General features: G+C 40.0%; 2 protein-coding genes across 8 annotated transcripts; one reads left to right on the top strand and one right to left on the bottom strand.

Annotated features, from left to right (window-relative positions):
- Positions 1 to 164: 164 nt before the first annotated feature.
- On the bottom strand, positions 165 to 6,973 carry dcun1d2b (DCN1, defective in cullin neddylation 1, domain containing 2b). 6 transcript variants are annotated; one of them, XM_035999473.1, is made up of 7 exons: positions 5,869 to 5,891; positions 4,540 to 4,756; positions 4,274 to 4,442; positions 3,895 to 4,025; positions 3,671 to 3,753; positions 3,271 to 3,367; positions 165 to 3,001 (listed from the first exon to the last, which is right to left on the bottom strand). In XM_035999473.1, exons 2-7 carry the CDS (start codon positions 4,712 to 4,714, stop codon positions 2,925 to 2,927), a joined length of 732 nt encoding a protein of 243 aa, XP_035855366.1. In that variant the 5' UTR covers positions 4,715 to 4,756; positions 5,869 to 5,891; the 3' UTR covers positions 165 to 2,924. The 6 variants fall into 6 exon arrangements, with proteins under 6 accessions (XP_035855366.1, XP_031180254.1, XP_031180250.1 ...); XM_031324394.2 differs by having other exon boundaries at positions 5,697 to 5,877; XM_031324390.2 differs by lacking the exon at positions 5,869 to 5,891 and adding an exon at positions 6,763 to 6,973 and having other exon boundaries at positions 166 to 3,001.
- tmco3 (transmembrane and coiled-coil domains 3) lies at positions 5,475 to 19,448 on the top strand. Of its 2 annotated transcripts, XM_031324386.2 has the most exons (16): positions 5,475 to 5,653; positions 6,968 to 7,024; positions 7,607 to 7,700; positions 8,694 to 9,007; positions 10,158 to 10,325; positions 10,932 to 11,111; positions 11,443 to 11,643; positions 11,822 to 11,950; positions 12,471 to 12,563; positions 12,888 to 13,074; positions 14,210 to 14,327; positions 14,411 to 14,606; positions 14,761 to 14,911; positions 15,023 to 15,102; positions 15,194 to 15,343; positions 17,511 to 17,624. In XM_031324386.2, the coding sequence occupies exons 4-16, from the start codon at positions 8,750 to 8,752 to the stop codon at positions 17,622 to 17,624; spliced, it is 2,025 nt and encodes a 674-aa protein (XP_031180246.1). In that variant the 5' UTR covers positions 5,475 to 5,653; positions 6,968 to 7,024; positions 7,607 to 7,700; positions 8,694 to 8,749. The 2 variants fall into 2 exon arrangements, with proteins under 2 accessions (XP_031180246.1, XP_031180245.1); XM_031324385.2 differs by lacking the exon at positions 5,475 to 5,653 and having other exon boundaries at positions 6,771 to 7,024; positions 17,511 to 19,448.
- Positions 19,449 to 19,668: the final 220 nt, after the last annotated feature.

The raw sequence follows: 19,668 nt of genomic DNA, 5'->3' as shown, positions 1-19,668 counted from the left end.
ATGTTGTGATTCCTATTGACTTCAGAAAAATATTAATATTGGGATACTGACTTCAGCACAACACAATCATGCTGACCAGCATTTAATATCTTCATTTCTGACAACAAAACAACCATTTGTGAACTAACTGCTGTACTTGGTAGACAGAGGTACATCTTTTACAAGTCTGTTAAAAACATGCTTTATTGACAACTTGCTTAAGAAAACAATGTACGGTATGCTTCTGTGACAAAACATAATATTCTGTAAATAAATTGGCTTCAGAAAGTATTCAGACCTTCCCTTTTGCACTCTTTGTTTTGTGTGTGTGTGTGTGTGTGTTTTAAATGGATGAAAATGCCATTTTTGCCAATCAATCATCACTCCATAACCCATAATGACAAAGTGAAAATGTATAAAAAAAAAATTTAAAAACTGAAATCTCTCACTAAGTTTTCAGAACCTTGATTCAGTACTTTGTAGAAGCCCTTTTGGTAGCAATTTCAGCTTTGAGTCTTCTTGGGTAAGTCTCCACAAGCTTTGTACTCCTGAAGTTGATCCTATTCTTCCTGGCAGATCCTTTCAGGCTCCATCAGATTGGATGGGAAACGTCTGTGAACTGCCATCTTCAGGTCTCTCCACAGATGTTCTATGCCACAACTATTAAGTGTAGATTGTCGGGGAAAAATGGTTTATCCAATTTTATCCATTTAAAATTCCATCTAATGAAGTGTATAAAAAGTGAAGGGGTCTGAAAACTTTCTGAAGCCATTGTACCTTTTTTCTTGCTGGAAAAAATAATACTATTTTGATAAGAACGATCTGCATGACTTAAAAGAGTTGACCACACATTTGACAAATAAAAACGTACCGAATGGACCACATTATCAAACAGAATACTGAAAGATGTCACATTTTCTTGCTCCTGAACCACACACGTCCGATAATAAAGTCAACAACAATCAACTGGGAAACGTTTTCACATCATCTCGCTGTCTTGACTGTGATAGGTTTGTGCACACCCTTGACAGTCAGAAAGTTATATGGGATATTTAATTCCACCAATAACACATATCCAACTTGCCAGGTTACAAAGATGAACAATATGGCACATTTACCCGCTGCTACAGTGACTGTTTTACAGTCATAATTAAGCTGTTTTTTTTTGCCGCTCATCTGCATTCAATCTAAGACTGAAATCATAATAAATTCCCATCCTGATCTAAGTTATGCACACTACCATAGTTTATGACTGACCTCTGTTTACATAAATATGAGAACTTAAACAGAAGTTAAAAAAAGGCAAATATTTCCCCTGTAGTTGGATGAGAAATTTCATGTGGGGAAATAATCCATCCTTGTTTCAACACATGGCAAAGGTTTTGTCATTACGACAACAATTGGCAAAACAAGATAGCACAGTTAGATGGCAAATACTGACGTAAGTGCAGGAAGCTGCCTGCTGCTCACTGTGACTGGGAGAGGACGACTGGTACCTCAGCTATACCTTCTGAGAAAGGGGGATTCTTTTAGTGTTTATAATTACACGTATAGAGCAACACTAAATCTGGTATGGAGGAAAAGCATTGCACCCCTAGATGGCAGCACAACCATTGTTCTCAAAGTGACCTGTTTTTCTGTGTGGTAGTTCAATGATACTTGCACTACAGCCACTAAATCATGAAAAGCAACAGACTAAAACTTCAAACAGTGTAAACAAACAGTTAAATCTAAGCTGGGATGTAGATGTTCATATATAAAAGTCTATGTCAGTGAACCCACAGTAAACTGAATAGCTCTGTAGATGTATACAGTGCTAACTGATAAAACCTACAACAGAAAAAGTGTAAATCAGTGCAGTTTGCAAAGTTGATATATCACCTGGATAATAGAAACAGTCAATGAGTCAGTTTCTTTGTGAAATGAGGATCCTAAATGCTTCTTATGTATTAATCATGATTATAAATGTCATAACCTGTCGGATAAACATTTTTTGCTCCTCTAAAAGTTAAATCTATTCTTTTTTTCCTTTCCTATTGATATAGCATTTTACAACTGTAACAAATGTGATTCTGCTGGTGCTGAGCCTGAAAAGCATGCTGCTCTTTCCAATTGTGTGAATTCAAAATGTGGATCTGAATTCTTTCACTGTTGCTCAGTTAAAGTGATCATAATTTGTAATCATAATAAAACCAAATGAGCTACAATTAACATTATATTGTAAAAGAGGCAATATGTTTACCCCCCCCAACACACACACACACACACACACACACACACACACACACACACACACACACACACACACACACACACACACACACACACACACACACACACACACACTCTCTCTCTGCTCTCAGTGTGATTGTTAGAGAGCTACACATTCGCAATCTCAGTGAAAATAATGTAGAGTACTTTTTCCCTCTCCTCAACATCCATGGCCTTGCTTCTAGCTGACAAATACATGCAGATTTGAACATACGGTTCCATTCACAACTGACAATGTAAGAGGCCACATCCTATTGCATCTATAACTTTATCCTCTGCGTGTGCTAAAGGTTCACCATTACTGTCCCTCCTCACTGTGCCGAGGGTGCAGGTTAGTGAGCCAAGTCCGCAGCAGCAGTTCGAAGCCTCATCCATTGGTGATTTGCCCATGAGTGACGAGTTTTAGGATACCCATCATTTCCATATTGCAATTCCAAAGTCTGTCCTTGCCAAAAAAAACTAAACATAATCTCTCTCCTGCTGATTCTCCTCCTGCTTTCCTCAAGGCATCTTACGCAGTTGGAAGAACAATCTGAAGGACAAGCTGCAAACAGGCTTATTGAGAGGTACTCTCTTTTTGGCTCATTTGTATAAAAATCCTCATTCAAAAAAAAAAAAAAAAAAAAACTGGGAGAAACACAAACTCCATTTGCTGCATGAATCCGAGACAAACACTATGTCATGGTGCGCTTACTCGTCACAATCGGCCGAGCAAACTCCACAAAGTCATCTATGAGGACAGGCCATGCCCCTGAGGAGAGAAAAAAACCCACTGAATATTAATCAATGTAATCTAATACAATAATGACTTAGTGGACCGGTTCATCAAGTGGTATTAACATACAGATCACTTTAATGCAAGTTATAAGGCATTACTCTGATGTGATGTTAGCCATAGTCAGTTAATCAGGGTGACTGTGATCACATACAGTTGTATTTCTGATAATTCAGTCAGAGTGTTTGTTGTTTTTAACCCCTGAAATGTATACACATTATTGTATCCTGCTTTAATAACCTCACCTTCCTCATCATAGTTTGACATGTCGTCTGCAATCATATTGCCGAAGTCCAGAAGGAGGTTCCATGTGTCCTTGGGAATTGAGCGTTTGTGATGTTCCTGAATGCAGCACAGTAACAGGAAAAGATTGGGAGTTAAACATTATTAGAATGTCTTGTGCATTAAAAGTCAATTCAAGTCTGGAAATAAACACTACCTTTGTGAAACTTAGTTATTGTTGTTGGCAATGTGTCAAAGATGGCTGCTGTTTGTAGTGTTGCTGTATTTGACTGTATTCTATCAGAGTGTTTCTAATAGTTTTGCTTCCCAAGATATGCCAAAAATTAGGAACCATTGGAAATGTACAGTATGTACAGTATTTGTGTTTGTAATATCCTGCTGACACAAGATTTGCTCTCTCACCAGCAGGAAGCAGTTCCAGAGATCCAAAAACTTGAAGCGACCTGTGAGAACTAGATTCCAGTAAGCAACAGCCATCTCAAGGTCTAGGGCACAAAGTAGAGATTTTCAACTTCTTATAATACGATTTTTTTTTTTTATAAAATAAGAACCTGTAAAACTGAAAGTGACAAGATTTACTTTTCCTACATGTTCTTATGTTCTACATGTTTAGTTCTAACGCTTACCTAAACCTTTCTGGCCGGGGTTCTTGGCAAAATTGAAGGTAAACTGGTAGAAGTCTTTGAACTTCCCTGTGTCTTTTAGCTCCTGCTCTAGTCTGGGAAGGATCGCCTTGAGTTTTTCAGGACTGTCACAGCTAGAGGAGACATTAAGAAAATAACAAATCCTGTTATTACGAGTAGTGGCGAACTGCACACAACGACTGGTAGGTTTCTGACCATATAAGTTGTTGTTGGACTCACTTTTAACAGAATATGTCATTCAATATTTGTCCTCATACAAAACAAGACAAACAACAACTTTCACAACGTCTTACTATTTCCAAATAATGAAGTGTAGAGAATACAGTGGCATCAAATAGATTTCAATATCACTGTTGCTCACCCTAGCTCAGCCATGCCATCCAGGAACTCTTTCCTGCTGAACTCGCACTGGGTGGCCGCTCTGAACTTCCATGCCACCACAAGTATGCTCATGCTAGCTGGGTCCAGCGTCAGGTCATCACAGAACTGCTGGATCCCATCAATGCCTATCTTGTTTTCATCCTGGGGGTCTGCACAGACAGATGAGAAGAGTGAGCAAAACAGTGCCAAAACAGTGTAACAGACAAGACAAGCAAACTATGCTAAAATTGACTTTGAAACTCTTGCCTTTGTATCTGTTGTAGAGCTGGTCTAGCTTCTTGCGGTCCACTGAGGTTTTCATGGATTCTTTGTAGTAGAGGTCTGGATTCTGGAAGTAGTTGTCTGTGGCGACTTCTAGTTTCCAGTCATTCTGCGTCAGGCAGTAGACGGCTGTCCTCTCCCCGGCCTGTGTGAAGGACATGAACTGCCGAACCTTGTCCTTCTGCGATGACTTCAACTTGTGCTGTAAAACAAGCAGGCACACAAGGCAAATGCAGAGCTGGAGTCGCATGTCAGGGCCTATTAAGCCCACACACATATTCCCCCTAAGCCATTTTACTCAGAAACCACCTGGTATGAGAATACAACATGTTCACATCTGTTAAGAATATGCACCATGGAAGCACAATATCAAGTTAATTATTTACATTATTAAAGCAGAATTTTAACAAAGGCTTTAAAGTTATGTTAAAATGCAGAAGAGTAGTGCATATTACCAAACTAATTGCTACACCCACATCCTGGGGCCTTCAGGACCCCTGAGGGTCTGGACCCCTGGGACAGGTGGTAATCCAGTATTGGGTAAATGGGATGAAGAGAGATGCATGTGGAGAGGCTACACATAAACATTTACACAACCCACAGCCTAAACTTTCTGGACATTTAAATAAGAGTGCAAGGATTTGATTTCCATTCAAACCTCCTAGCTGGAAACTAGTTTCTGTACTTAATCTGTAACTTCACACAAACACAGTTGGAAGTGGATTGTATTCAAATAACACGTGCCGTGACTATAAGATCTGGTAATTTAAAACCATGCGTGCAACAGCTATATACTATATTAGTATAAGTGCATTACGGGAAACGACACTGTCACTTCCAAATGCACCAGCACATGGTTCCGTTAGTTTACAAAAAATACCTTCCCGTGTTTATTTAATCTATACGGTCAACGGGAGGATTGCACGTTTTGCAGAACTGCAGAGCTGACCCACCCGATGATCAAACAGCAAATTCACCGTGACAGCCAGGCCAGTGTTTGGTGACCTAGTTTCCCTAGGAAAGGGGACGTTTGATCCTGCAAGCTCTCTCCAGACCCGGGGCAGCACCACAAGCGAGGCGAGTTACCAAAAAGGGAAAGGTACGTGCGGCAAGTGTCCGATCTTAAAATACCAACAACTGACCTTCCATTTCCCTCATATTCCCGACACATATCACCCCAATGCGACACTTGGCTGAGGACACCCCGATGCCCGTATCGGTGTGTCCCCTTAATAGTAGTGACAGCCGTTATCGGTTTTTGGACTTGTTTAACTGAGCTAAAGAATTGCCCCGGTTTCTCATTTTTAATCTTACCTACCATTTTACCATACGCTGTTTTGGCCCACTTGATATCCAATTACCCCTGTTGCGCATGCGCAAAAAGAACTGCGCTACTGTAGGGGCACTGGGTTCATGGGAAATGTAGTTCTACAGCACTGCGATCCCAGAGGCCCTGAGTTTTAAACACCTTCAGCTTATGTCTTTCACTCTTACTGTTTCGACAAAATATGTATTTGTTAAAGTGCTTCTACAGAAATATATTTAAAGGAAATTGTCACATTATAAGTTTATATTAAACAGTCTGATGCCACATTAATTCAATCAAATTTGTGTATGGTAGTCGATGAAACTCAACTCTGAACTGAACTTCGTATTGTTTTCAAAATCAATTGTATAGTGTTACAAGCAACCGTTAGGGCAAGTCATAGTAGATTTCACATAACCAGGGAGCAGCTGCCACTGTGCTGTGAGTGCACTTGACACGGTCGAGCAACAAAACATAACCTCTGAAAAACTACAACTCCCATATCAAAGCTGATCAAGATGTTTCGGAAGTAATCTTAAAATGGATCAAAGTTATATCGACGCGATTATATTAAGAAAACAATGCAGCCGTTGTTCAGTTTCAGCCACAGTTTATGTTGGCGTTCTTTTGTGACACGCCTTAATGAGCTGTTTCCATAAAAGTTGCTGATATTAATGTGGCTAACTTATTTAGCTAATGTTAGCTATGTTAGCTTTAACGTTGGTGTCATAGGAGTGTGTGTGTGAACTCAGCTGAGTGGAGCTGGTCTGACAGCTCTGAGGAATTTGAGGACTAACTTAGCTTTTACTCCCAGTTACAGAATAGAAAGCAGGTTGACCTTTATACACGTTAAAAACTGGTCCAACTTCAACTGGGATTTCATCAACAGCAGTCGCACCTACCTGGACGAAGTAACGTTAGCATCCCCCTTTGCTAGCACGAATAATGTTACCAACGGTTGGAGGTCGAAGTAAACATTAAGTTGGTCGCCACCGGTGAACGCCTGCACCGACGCTGGCTTCAGCTATGTGGCAGGGGAGGAGGGGTGTCGGTGGAGGTGGAGGTGGTGGTGCGGTACAACAGCATGATTGTTCCCTTCTTCTTCAGCTTCTCCTTCAGTCGTGGATTGGAGTTGAGAGCCAGGATAGTGCACATATTTCGCAGGTAGTTGCAGCTTTTCTTTATTTATCTTTAAAAAAAAAAAAATGGATGTGCTTAATGAGTAATCTGTTTTGGGACATGGAGCTAATTCACGGTGTTTCCTGAAACATCATTCATGCCTGGGGTGGGTTTTCAGCTTTGTATAATGTTACTCTTGGCTGCCATTATTTATTTGATTTTCATTAGTTTCAGTTGTTTCTTTCACATTTACATTGCATTTTTATGTTTGGCATTCAGCTGTTTGTATTTATACTTTTTAAACATGCATTAGTATAGAGTAACCTCCAGGTTTTTAGTAGCCAACATTGACAACCAGTCAAAACGTCAGTGCAGATCAGTGGTGGAAAGTGATACATGTACCTAAAAAGTTTTGAGTTACTTGTACTTTACATGTTACATTTCATCCCACTTTTTACTTTTACTACAACAGGAATTTTGTACTTTCTACACCATTACATTTCTTTCACAGCTATACTTTTCAGATTAACCAGTGTTAAACCAGTGTTATGATCAGCTAATAAAATATGACCCATTGTTATTGATTAATCCCCTCAATAGTGTGTGAATTGTGCTATTGATTTCTAGCATCAGTAGCAGAGTGGCTGCAGTCCAGTTGAAGGAAGGACAGAGAAGGAGTTTGGAAAGTAAACATCACTCAGCTTGACTCATGCTCACAAAGGTGCGGTACAGCTTGGGTGTGAGTTGAATGCAGTCATTCAGTCATTAATGTGTAAGCAAGCACAGATGGTACGAGTTGGCATGCTGTTCACGTTAAAGCATTTTTCTTAAATTGTATGAGTTTTTAGACTTTAAATGCAACGTCACTTTAGGTGTAGGCAAAATAGAAAGCACTACTGGAATTTATCTATGTGATATGCTCAGTGAAGTCAAGAGCATATTACTGTAACACATAATTACAAGGTGCTATTAGCTACTCAAAGCGACAGGCCACAGGTGAGTATACACAGCTGTTGTTTAGGCTCTTCAGCTGTGATCAAAAGATGAATCTGTCTCTTGAGATGACACTAAAAGCACAGAGTGCACAAAGGCACAGAGTAGCTCACATAAAAATAGATAATCTCAAAATTTAAGAGAAATATTGTCACTATCTCTGCTTTAAAGGGATGACTGGCAATTCCTGTATTTCTATATTTTCTTTCTGGGATAAATAAATCCCATGAATATGCTTTCCCACTTCCATACCCTGTCTGTGGCTCTCAGCAACAAGCCCATTGTCCCTACTGAAGACATAGACCTTTAAAAACAAAAATATATACTTTAATAAAAAAAAGCTCAAACAGGAGTAAATAGTGTATTTGTTAGGGACTATTATTAAGGACTATTTCCAGCTTCCGATATCAACTCACCCAGTGCGGTGCAGCAGTGTGGCTCACTGATGTGTTTTTAATAGTTCTTTGGACAACAATGCAGCTCTCTGTCACAAAGAAATAAGCTATATCAGGCTTTTCATACACAGATAGTACTTGTTAGGGATAGCAGTTCATTGTTGGTTTGGTCTTTTCTTGGGATTTGTTGACAATAAGAAAAACAAAAGATAACCAGACATATCCTTAAAACTCTTTTTGAGTATATACATATAGTATTCTCCTCCTTATTGTTTTTTGTTGTTGATCTTTGTAACAACCATGCCTTTCTTTTTTCCATTTCCCAGATCTTTTTCTCTTCATCAATCTTCACACTCGGGTGAAGACAGAAGTAGAGGTTTGGATGCAGGTTGTATGTTGGCTGCTGTGCCTTGGCACGGCGGGGGCACTTGCTGTGCTGCAGAAGGACCAAGTGGCCCAGCACGCCATCAAGCTTTATCGGAGCAAGGGGGCCACACACGGCCACAGCTGGGTGACCAGCAACTGCAAGCGGCTGGTGGGGCTCCTGCGTCAGAAGAATGTGGTTGTCAGGAAACTGGCAGCCGCTGCTGATGCTGTCAGACGAGACAGGGCCCTTTCAGAACCAGAGAGGCTCTTCCAGGTACTGGACTGAGAATAAATACCAGATTATGAAAAGACCCTCTGTTTGGATCATAATGCGACCATTTGTTAGTGACTGTTCAGCTTTATTTTTGTATACCCTATTCCCCTGGAAGTACGTAGTGTGTGAGACATAAGGTCTGCAGCTCTTCAGGGTGGGGTCTTTGTCTCTCTGTGTGTTGACACAATAGCTCAACAATAATACCTGTTCATATTTCATACTTACAGTTCAGGTTTCACATAGAGATGCCCTGGTTAGATTAAAGCTGCAACAATCATTTTCATTATGCATTAATCAGTTAGTTGTTTTTTAGGTTAATCAATTATTCCTGCGCTTTAGAAAATGTCAAACAGTGGAAAATGCCTTTTCCAATTTCCCAGAACCCCTCTGTCCAACCAACAGCTCAAAACCAAAATATATTAAATTTACAATGATACAAAACAGAAAACAGCAGCAAATTCTCACATTGGAGAAGCTGGAACAAGAGAATATTTGGCATCTTTTCTTGATGCTTAAAGCTTTAGTGCGTAACTTAATGTCTGTTACATTCAAGCCATTGCCAAATGAGTTGCTACAAAGCTAATTAAGACTATCAGCCCCACACAACTCTCTCTGTATTTCTCAGTATGGCTATGTTCAGACGATTGTTTCGTCCGGTGACTTTCCTGCGCAGAAGCTCCAGTGAAGATAATGACCTCTTCTGAAGAGTCCATCATGTTTTTTTAATCCTCCGTCTCCTCCTTGGCTGCTAGCAACTGTGTAGAGGAGGGGTGGGGGCACGTGCGCGATCACGGAAGGCTTGTATCATGTGGACGCGCCGACAGAATTGTTGTCATTACATAGAATTCCTCATGGGGGAGACAGAAACTACGCACTATAGCTTTAAATGATAAACTAACTTGTCGCTGGAGGATTTTCTGTCAAGTGACTAATTGATTAATCAACTAGGCTAAGTGTTTCAACTCTGGGTTAGATAATGGCCTGTTCGATTTTAACACGTTACGTAACATCTATTTTGTCCTATTTATCATGCCTAGTTTCTGATGAAGACACCTAAATTGCTCTCGTCTAGTGTTTCAAAATTAAAGAAACCACAAACCGAGCATTTTACAGCTCAATGGCTGACTGGTGTCTCCCTGTCTGCCTTCAGGTTCACACTCTGGAAGTTTTCCAGAAGGAGCTGAATGAGAGCGAGCACTTGGTGTTCCAGGCGGTGCACAGCCTGCAGAGGGCGCTGCAGGGAGACTACAGGGATGTGGTCAACATGAAGGAGAGCAGCAGACAGAGGCTGGAGGCCCTCAGGGAGGCAGCCATAAAGGTGAGGTCTGCAGTGTGTCATGAGACTAGTCAGAGTGCAGGAGAGAGAGGGGCTGATACATGCTGCATTCAATTCAATTAAGTGAACTAAGACTGCCGTTTCTAATACAAAGCAAAGTAATACGTCTATAAATGTTTACATGTTGTACATCGAAATACATCTCAACAAAGGCAAAGAATGCATGGTGATGCCACGAGGTGGCATATCGTCCTATATTATTTTTTATTTGACTTTTTTGGAAACATGTTGTCAATATCGGGTTATTTTAATTATTCATTCATTAATTCAATATTTTTTTGGGTTAATTGGTTAATTGTTAAGTCTATTAAATGTCAAAATCTTAGAACTAACAAAATAAGCAATTGAAGACCCATTTGTAATTTTGTGTTATGTGATAATGTCATACAAATATAATAATATTGATGTCAACCACATCGTCCACCCCTATGTCAAAGGTAGTAATGTCATGTAATATTGTATGTCCTATGAATAAGCATATTTAGTGTGAGTTTCATGTGTATGCTGCCACAGGCATTTCTGTTAACATGTCTGTTAAGCTACTTGCTTATACACACCTGTCTGTCGGGCTTTGCTCTCTCCTTTCAGGAGGAACAGGAGTATGTGGAGCTGGTGGCTGCTGAGAAGCACCAGCAGGAAGCTATTAAGAGTGCTTTAGCCCAGAATAAGACTCTGTCCATGCTGGATGAGATCCTGGAGGACGTCAGGAAGGCAGCAGACCGGCTGGAAGAGGAGATTGAGGAGCACGCCTTTGACAACAACAAACAGGTCAGTAAACAGCACTCACAGACTTTTGTTGCTTACTATTTTTCAGACACTTGGAGGCTGAATCGTCATGATACCAATGAGTTTGTGGTTGCAAATACACTTGGTTGTTTGACTATTCCTGTCAAATTCTTCCCTGACCTTAGGAGAATTACTCCCATAGCAACCCGTGGGACCAGTGATCCCAGTTAATGTGTCAGACTTGTCCAGTGTCTCCGTCACCACACACACAACAGACTTTTGATGTCTTTTTGGCACCAGGTGAGCCTGGCTGTCTTGCTGTTGTTTGACAAAGATCAAATTGTGCCTCTGTCCATACTCATTGTTTGTGTAGATGAAAGGAGTAAATGTAGAGGCAGTGTTGAGAGTGGAGGATGACGAGGAGAACGGAGGCAAGAGGAAGAATAAGTCCAAGCAGAAGGAAGTGGAGGATGACCTGGGACTGAGCATGCTCATCGACTCGCAAAACAACCAGTATGTCCTGACCAAACCACGAGACTCCACGATGCCAAGAGCCGACCATCACTTCATCAAGGTCACTTTATTCCTCCCGCTCATGTGTGACCCTATTTAATCCATTAGAAGTAGACACACTGTATTCATTTCTTTTGAATCCTCAAAAATGCGTAGAAGAGTGCAGTTTCTAATATTTGATTTTGAGTTTAACTGTACCAAAATGTTACTGCCATGTTTTTTGCAACATGTACATGCAGGACTTGGTGTCGGTGGTGATGTTGTCGCTGCCCTGTGGTTGGATTTGCAGTCTGGTCGGTCTTCCTCCCATGTTTGGATATATTATCTGTGGGGTCCTGCTTGGTCCCTCTGGCCTCAACAGCATCAAGGTGTGTGTGTGTGTGTGTGTGTGTGTGTGTGTGTGTGTGTGTGTGTGTGTGTGTGTGTGTGTGTGTGTGTGTGTGTGTGTGTGTGTGTGTGTGTGTGTGTGTGTGTGTGTGTGTGTGTGCTTGTTTTACTATATTCGTGGGGTCCAAAAACCAGGGAATACAGTATACTTGTGGGGTCTGCACAGCCTTGTGGGGCCCAAAATGCTGGACCCCACAAGGTTAAAGGGCTGTTTGAGGGTTAAGACTTGGTTTTAGGATTAGAGTTAGAATTAAGTTATGGTTAGGGTTAGGGTAAGGGTTAAGGTTAGGCATTTAGTTGTGATGGTTAAGGTTAGGGTAAGGGGCTAGGGAATGCATTATGTCAATGACGGGTCCCCACAATGATAGTGAAACAAGTGTGTCTGTCTGTCTGTCTGTCTGTCTGTCTTTCTTTCTTTCTTTGCAGTGTCAGCATGTCAGATCAGACTTACCGAGCAGCATCAGTCTGTGCTAGTTGTTCATGTCAGTGTCTGTCTTGCAGTCTATGGTCCAGGTGGAGACTCTGGGGGAGTTGGGTGTGTTCTTCACTCTCTTTGTGGTGGGGTTGGAGTTCTCACCTGAGCGACTTCGAAAGGTAAACAACGGGGGATTTAAATGTAGGATTAAAATTGTACAACAACGTCAGTTTTCATCAAAGCTTGTTTTTGCATAACTAAGCAACTTGCAATAATGCCATGTTCAGTTCAGAAGCTAAATTGTTTTTTGTAAAAGCATTCGGTTACAGAAGCTCTTAGACTTTAAAAATCCAAGTTAGATTGTAAGGCAGTATTTTGCGTTAAATAATCCTAATACGCATGTTATGGTTGCATAGTGATTTTAACTTTTAACTGTAGGTAACACTAACTTTTTTTAAGGAAACCCCTGATACATACAAATGCTGCTGTTGCTGTGTGTGTAGGTATGGAAGACATCAGTCCAGGGCTCGTGCTACCTCAGTCTGTTGATGGTGGGGGCCGGTTTGGTGTGGGGACAAGTCCTGCATATTCGACCCACCCAGACTGTCTTCGTTTCCACTTGCCTCTCTCTGTCCAGCACTCCACTCGTGTCCCGCTTCCTGGCAGGTGGGAGCAGAGGGGACAAAGAAGGTATGTAGGTATGTCTGTGCACATAAATGAACATGCTTAGATGTGCATAAGTAGGAGTAAGTAGTAATACAGCAGCATGTATTTCCCATGCAGTTATACAGTATGACATATTCTCAAACAAATCTTAACATTAAGAAAACTGCCTTGGATATTTCACTTGTATTCAGACTTGTTAATATCCAAGATAAAGGGGGCTTGATTCTGACTAGAGGTGTGAATCTTCACTGATCTCCTGATTCGATTCGATTACGATTATCATGTCAGCGATTCGATTCAATTCGATATCTTGATGCATCATGATGTGTCAAATACATTTTTCTATTAAAGCCATATAGGATATTTAATTCATAGCTTTTCAAGCTTCAAAAATAAATTGGATACATAAAACTACAGCACTGAGCACATGGCACTTCCTGAATGTGCAAAACATAACAGAATATGTAAACAGAAATGTTGTTAGGCCTACATTAAATTATAAACAGAAATAATCGATTATGACCCGGTCGATTATCGATGCAGCACCGTCCATGTCCACGATTCGATGCATCGATTATTTGATTAATTTCAACACCTCTAATTCTGACTTCTTGTTACTTTCGATTAGACTTTGGCAGTATCATTGTATTACGGTATACCAGGGTATTTAGAAATGATTTTCAATACCACCAAAAATACAGACGCTCCTCTTTCTCCTCTTGCTAGTTGTATATTAGACATACAACATTGTAGGCTAGACAATATCATACATGCTACTATGACTTATATCACCAGCAGCTCCGCTTTTAAGTTGTATTGTTTTTTTACACACAAATACTGTCATATACCGTATACCCCGATGAAATTCCATGAAGGTATAAAAAAAAAAAAATGTATACCGCCCAAGCCTACTTTCGATCTGTTTTGCTTCGGAGCCATTTGTGATTATCTAACAAGCCTAAACGATAGGAAGACTAGATCTCATCTAAAGCAACGTTAAATATCATTTAGTCTCAGTACTTGAATTTAAAGTACAGTAGAGCAGGTTACATCAGTAATACAAAATGCTGTGACACACTATAACTCCATACATTAGACATGTTGTATTTAGAGCACTTAGTGATGACACAATGATCAATAATGTGAGTGCTTGGGACAGGTGATCTGGACTACAGCAGCGTTCTCCTCGGGATGTTAGTGATGCAGGATGTTCAGCTCGGTCTCTTCGTCGCCGTCATGCCGACTCTGATCCAGGCACAGAGTGGAGACTTGGACAGGTCAGTTAGCCTATATTTTGTCCTCTCCTCAACCAAAAACACTCGCAGCTTATTAAATCTGTTGTCCTCTTTGTGAAACACAGCTTCCTGTTTGGAAGTCTTCGCGTGTTTTACCTCCTGGCCCAGGTCCTGGTCTCTCTGGCTGCTGTGCTGCTTCTGTGTTTGTTACTCAAAGCATTCCTGATTGGCCCATATTACAAGAAACTTCATGCTGAGAGCAAAGGCAACAAGGAGATCCTGGTGCTGGGGATGGCAGCTTTTGTCTTTTTCATGCTGACGGTATGCACTTAGCTTTTTTTTTATTTATTATTTATTCCAAGTTTTCCTGCATTTCTCTACAAACGTCTGATATTTCTCATCCAGTGGAGCATTATTAAACCTCCTGTGAAGAAGCTTTTTTTGCTGATTTTTCTATCACTGACTGATACTGTAGGTGACAGAGTTTTTTGGTGTTTCTATGGAGCTGGGCTGTTTCCTGGCTGGAGCTCTGCTGTCCACACAGGGTCATATGGTTACCACGGAGGTCATGGGATGCATTGAGCCGATCAGAGATTTCCTCGCCATCATCTTCTTTGCCTCTATTGGTCAGATCCAACATGTCAATTTAAGACAGATCCTAGCTTTATTAACATGTTACACTTTTATTACCTGTGAGACTTCACTGAATCATCTCGTGTGTCTGTGTGATGCTGCAGGTCTCCACGTGTTCCCAACATTTGTGCTGTATGAACTCACCATTCTGCTGGTGCTAACACTCACACTCGTCATTATGAAGGTACAGCACTTTTCTTTGCTCTTCTCCAGTTCACCTTTGCCACACTCTTAGTCCCTCCTGTCTCCACTTAACTCCTCATTTTTCCTGCCAGTTCGTGATGGCCGTACTGGTGCTGTCGGCCATCTTGCCTCCAGGCTCTCGACACATTCGGTGGATTGTCTCAGCCGGTCTGGCTCAGGTCAGCGAATTCTCCTTCGTGCTGAGCAGCCGTGCGCGTCGTGCTGGCATCATCTCCAGAGAGGTCAGTGATGACTGAATATATATATATATATACGTTATTTTACTCTTCAGACAGAAAAGGGCTCAGCTGGTCGTCGGTGACCCAGTCCATTTTTATATTCGCTACTGGAATTTGTTTTGTTCCGGTTGGATTACTGTTATTGTACTTTTATAAAAGTGCTTAGCCATAGGGTAACCCAAATAAGCTTTTCTAGTTGCATACTTATGCTCAGAGTCTTTCAGTTGTCTCTTTGTCCAGCCTATGTAAAAACAGCCACAGATAACCACACATACTTTAACATGTCTTAGTAATTTCATCATAAAGTAGCCATCTAAATAAAGGATTTTTAACTTTTTGCCACAAGAGTGCCTTGTAGCTTTTATCTTTTTTAAATACTAGAAATGTGCGTGAAAACCCGTTGCCTGAAACTGTTTAAGTTTTTACACAAGGTGAAACTTAACAGGTCACGTTGTATTAACACAGAGCGGTAAGTTGATGCAGAAGACTAATCAAGTTTACATTAGTAGTCATTACTAAAAATCATTAGTAAACATAGGTTACTTTTTCTGGAGTCATGTTGAAATACAACAAATACAAAGCATTAGGCTTTACTTATCAAAACTAAAAAAATAAAACTTGTGTGTGTTGTTTTGTTCCTTTGGAACAGAATATTTTAAGAACAATGTATTTAATACATTAGTTCTAATAAAACAGAAAGGATAACAATGCACAGATTGCAATTTCCAATGTACTCTGCATGGTGTATTCCACTCAGGAAATGATACAGACTTCCAATCTGTGTGACTATATACTTCCTCACTGCCCAGACCCCATCAGTCCCCACCCGGGTCTCAGTCATGGTGCAACAACAAATGTAGATAAACATGAACACTAAATCAACCATACAAAACTAAAACCCAGAAAACATAAATGCACACCCAAAACATTAACAGAACATTAATAAAACACACTTTAACCAGGACAGAAACTGTTCAGAACATCATTTTTTTTCCCATGAGCCTTTGCATCGCTTCAGCACAGATCAGTTCAAATGACCCCCGCCCCTCCCATGCAGAAACTTAAGATCCTTAGTTATCTCTGCTTAATATGATCTGTGCACTGCATACTTCAGCTGATTATTACAAACAACTAATGTAAATGAAGTAATGGATATGATATAATAAGTAGTGACCACTAAAAAGTTCAATTACAACTAAATCTGTGTTTACAGTGAGATGAGACCTTTAAACTTAATCTAAAATCAAGTTGATGTCTAATAAAAGTAAGGAGAATTATGTTGTACTAGTGTAGTGCCCGTTGAAAATGTGCCTGTTTGGAACGGGCCGATTACTTCGCCTGTGGTATTGTTGCTTGTAGAATTCTTCAAAACCAAATTGTACCCCAAAATGACTTACAGAAGGATCCCAAACCACTTAATATGCAACTCCGCTGTATAGCCTAATACTGACTTACTGTGTACTTCTACATCAAAGGGAGGCATTGTACTACTACATTTACCTGACAGAGAACATGGCCGATTCCGAATTTAATCACAAAATATCACAAGTAAAATGTGGAGTAATCAGACATTTGCCTCATGGACTCATGGCAGTGCACTACCCATCTGGCCCGTTATAAGAGCTAATCAGGAGAACTGGACCGAGTAAACTTACTTAAAACTACCTGTTTTGTTCATGCAGGCCTAAATAAAAAAGTTTGAGCAAATTTTGGCAAGCAATGTTCTATACAACCCTCGTTAAATAAAAGTATGTTAAAGAGAGACGTATCTCTCTGGCCTATCAGATGCTGCTCTCCCTCGTCTCTGGCTGTGTGTGTGTGTGTGTGTGTGTGTGTGTGTGTGTGTGTGGTGTGTGTGTGTGTGTGAGACCCTTTAAACTTAGCTCTATTTTCTTTTTTATGTGTACCTATGTCCATATAAATCTTCTTACGGTCGTCAACGTGGAATAAAATCTAAAAGTCATGATTATTTTCTATTAAAAGTAAGATTTAATCAAATATGACCCCAGCAGACAAATACACAAAGTATAGTCCACATATACAGTATAATATGCAGTATTTAAACAGTGTAGGTGTCAGTGATTGTGCTCATTTTAGGTCGGAAATGCTTATGATAGTAATAACTAATGATTAGATTTTCTCAATTTTTGACTACTTTCTCTCTGCTCAGGTGTACCTGCTGGTTCTCAGCGTCACCACCCTCAGTTTGCTGCTGGCACCGGTGCTGTGGAGAGTTACTACACACAAATGGGTTTCCCGGACAGAACGCAAAACCATTACATGACCAGACCAGCTTCAAGGCCAACGGTTCCTGTGTAACTTCCACGAAAAGAGTCTTATTTGGCCCTTCAGAAAGGTTGGACCAAATCTTCTTCTTCTTCATTTAACAGACTCCGTCCACCGCTGTTTCTGTTAGTGAAGGGCATAAAACCTGGACCCTCCCAGTACTGATACTCTATAGGGTCTCATTTGATAACGCATAATAACATAAATTCAGATAATGTCTATCAAATTGCAACATTGCTGAACTCCACTCTTCGTAAAAGCTGGACATTATCTGTGACTTTAAAGAATCATTGATAAAAAAGCACACCTGCTCGACAGTCCAGTGGAGACGCAAAAGTACTTGATATCTTTCCAGTTCTGATGTGTTTAATGCACTTATGAAGAGAAACCGATACGTTCCCTCTCTACTGTCTGTATTAATGAATTTCAGTGGAATTCCTTTTTTTTTTTTCGATTCTCAGTTGTTTCTGTACTTTCAACCCAAGGTTTTTCTGATTACTTGTAACAATCACAAATCTAAAGGTTTACCTTCACATCTTGTCTCTTTTTTCATGTAGAAGTAAAAAAAATGGATTTTTTTTATTAGGGAAATTATTCTGTAATTTATATTGCCTCATTTGACCATCTCACATTACTATTACTGACTTTTGGGATATTGCTTGTCTGACTTACCCGACGTAGAGTGCATCGCCGGATGTCAGGCCCCTTCTGCTATCTCCGCTATGATTATGCAAGGGCACTGTTGCTGCATCCGGGGCTTAGCGCCGCCTAAGACGATTGTGATTGGTTTAAAGAAATACAAACAACCTAGAGGTGTAGCCAGACCATACTCAAACACTGACACAGCGCTGTGGAGATAGGTCTGGCTATGCGAGGCTAGGCTATTGCGAATGTCCGATTCAAACCTTCTATCTGCTGTATTTAATAGATGACACTCGTAGATTATTGTAATCATTGTACTACTGTGAATTAAGCTGTGAGGACACTCTTCAGTGTTACCTAAAAACTACAACAATTCCTGTTACAAAGTCTGTATTCATACATATTAGTAAAAAGTAAGTGATGGAGATGAAAAAAAATAGTAAGAGAGCAGCTCACAAGAACAGAAAATGCTCATCAGAAAAGGAAAACCTGCACTAGTTACCATTGAATGTCAAATGTATGTGCCTGCTCAACACTAAACATTAAAAGCGAGGACCTTGGTGGCTTCTCCTGCTGTTAATGTCTTCATCTTTCATAATGTGCAATGTGTAAATGTACTGTATAAGCTACGTACATGTTATGCTTTATTTTATGTTTCACATTTTCCTGCAGTATGTCCACACATTTATTAATTGTTGAATTCATTCATTTATTTATTAAAAATAAGATGACACAGATATATTTGCTTGATTTAGTCTGTATTTGCTATGTTCTTAGAATGCAGTGCTTTCTCTGGAGAACATGAAATTGTATTTTCTAATCGCAGTAAAACTCATAAACAAAAGCAATTCCAACAAACTAGTCACTCTAGTAATTATACACATTTCTCAGCAATTTCATCACTTTTGATATTCTGGGCTTTTTATTTTCCTGATTGTATTCAACTTTTCTGAACTTGTAGCTCTTATATGATATGAGTATGATATCCATGTCTCCTCACACATCTTATTTTATTACTTTGATTGAAGCTTTTAACTGTGTCCAGTTAGTCAGTGGGCCAACTCATATTGAGGGTCACAGTCTTGATCAAGTCTGTGCATCGGGGATATCACCGAACTCGCTGGAATTTCTAGACCTCCCTTCATTCAACCATAAAGCTGTAATCTGACAAATCTCACTTTTACCTTCTTATTCTCCTGCCTCCAAAACTCAAATATTTTGGAAAAATAAACGACATGACTCAATATACCCTACGTGTAAATAATAAATAATGGCATATGTTATTTAGACTTAAAGGTACACTGTGTAGTGTTTTAAGAATTTTATTAGCTAAAATCAATGTCTTCATTCATAAATATGTCCTCATTGGTGTAAAATTACCTCTGTCAATGATCTGACTT

This window comes from Sander lucioperca, chromosome 3 (genome assembly GCF_008315115.2).
Source record: "Sander lucioperca isolate FBNREF2018 chromosome 3, SLUC_FBN_1.2, whole genome shotgun sequence".
In the NCBI taxonomy this organism is placed as follows: Eukaryota; Metazoa; Chordata; class Actinopteri; order Perciformes; family Percidae; genus Sander; species Sander lucioperca.
Note: the sequence above shows the minus strand (reverse complement) of the source record. Positions and strands in the feature narration are given on the sequence as shown.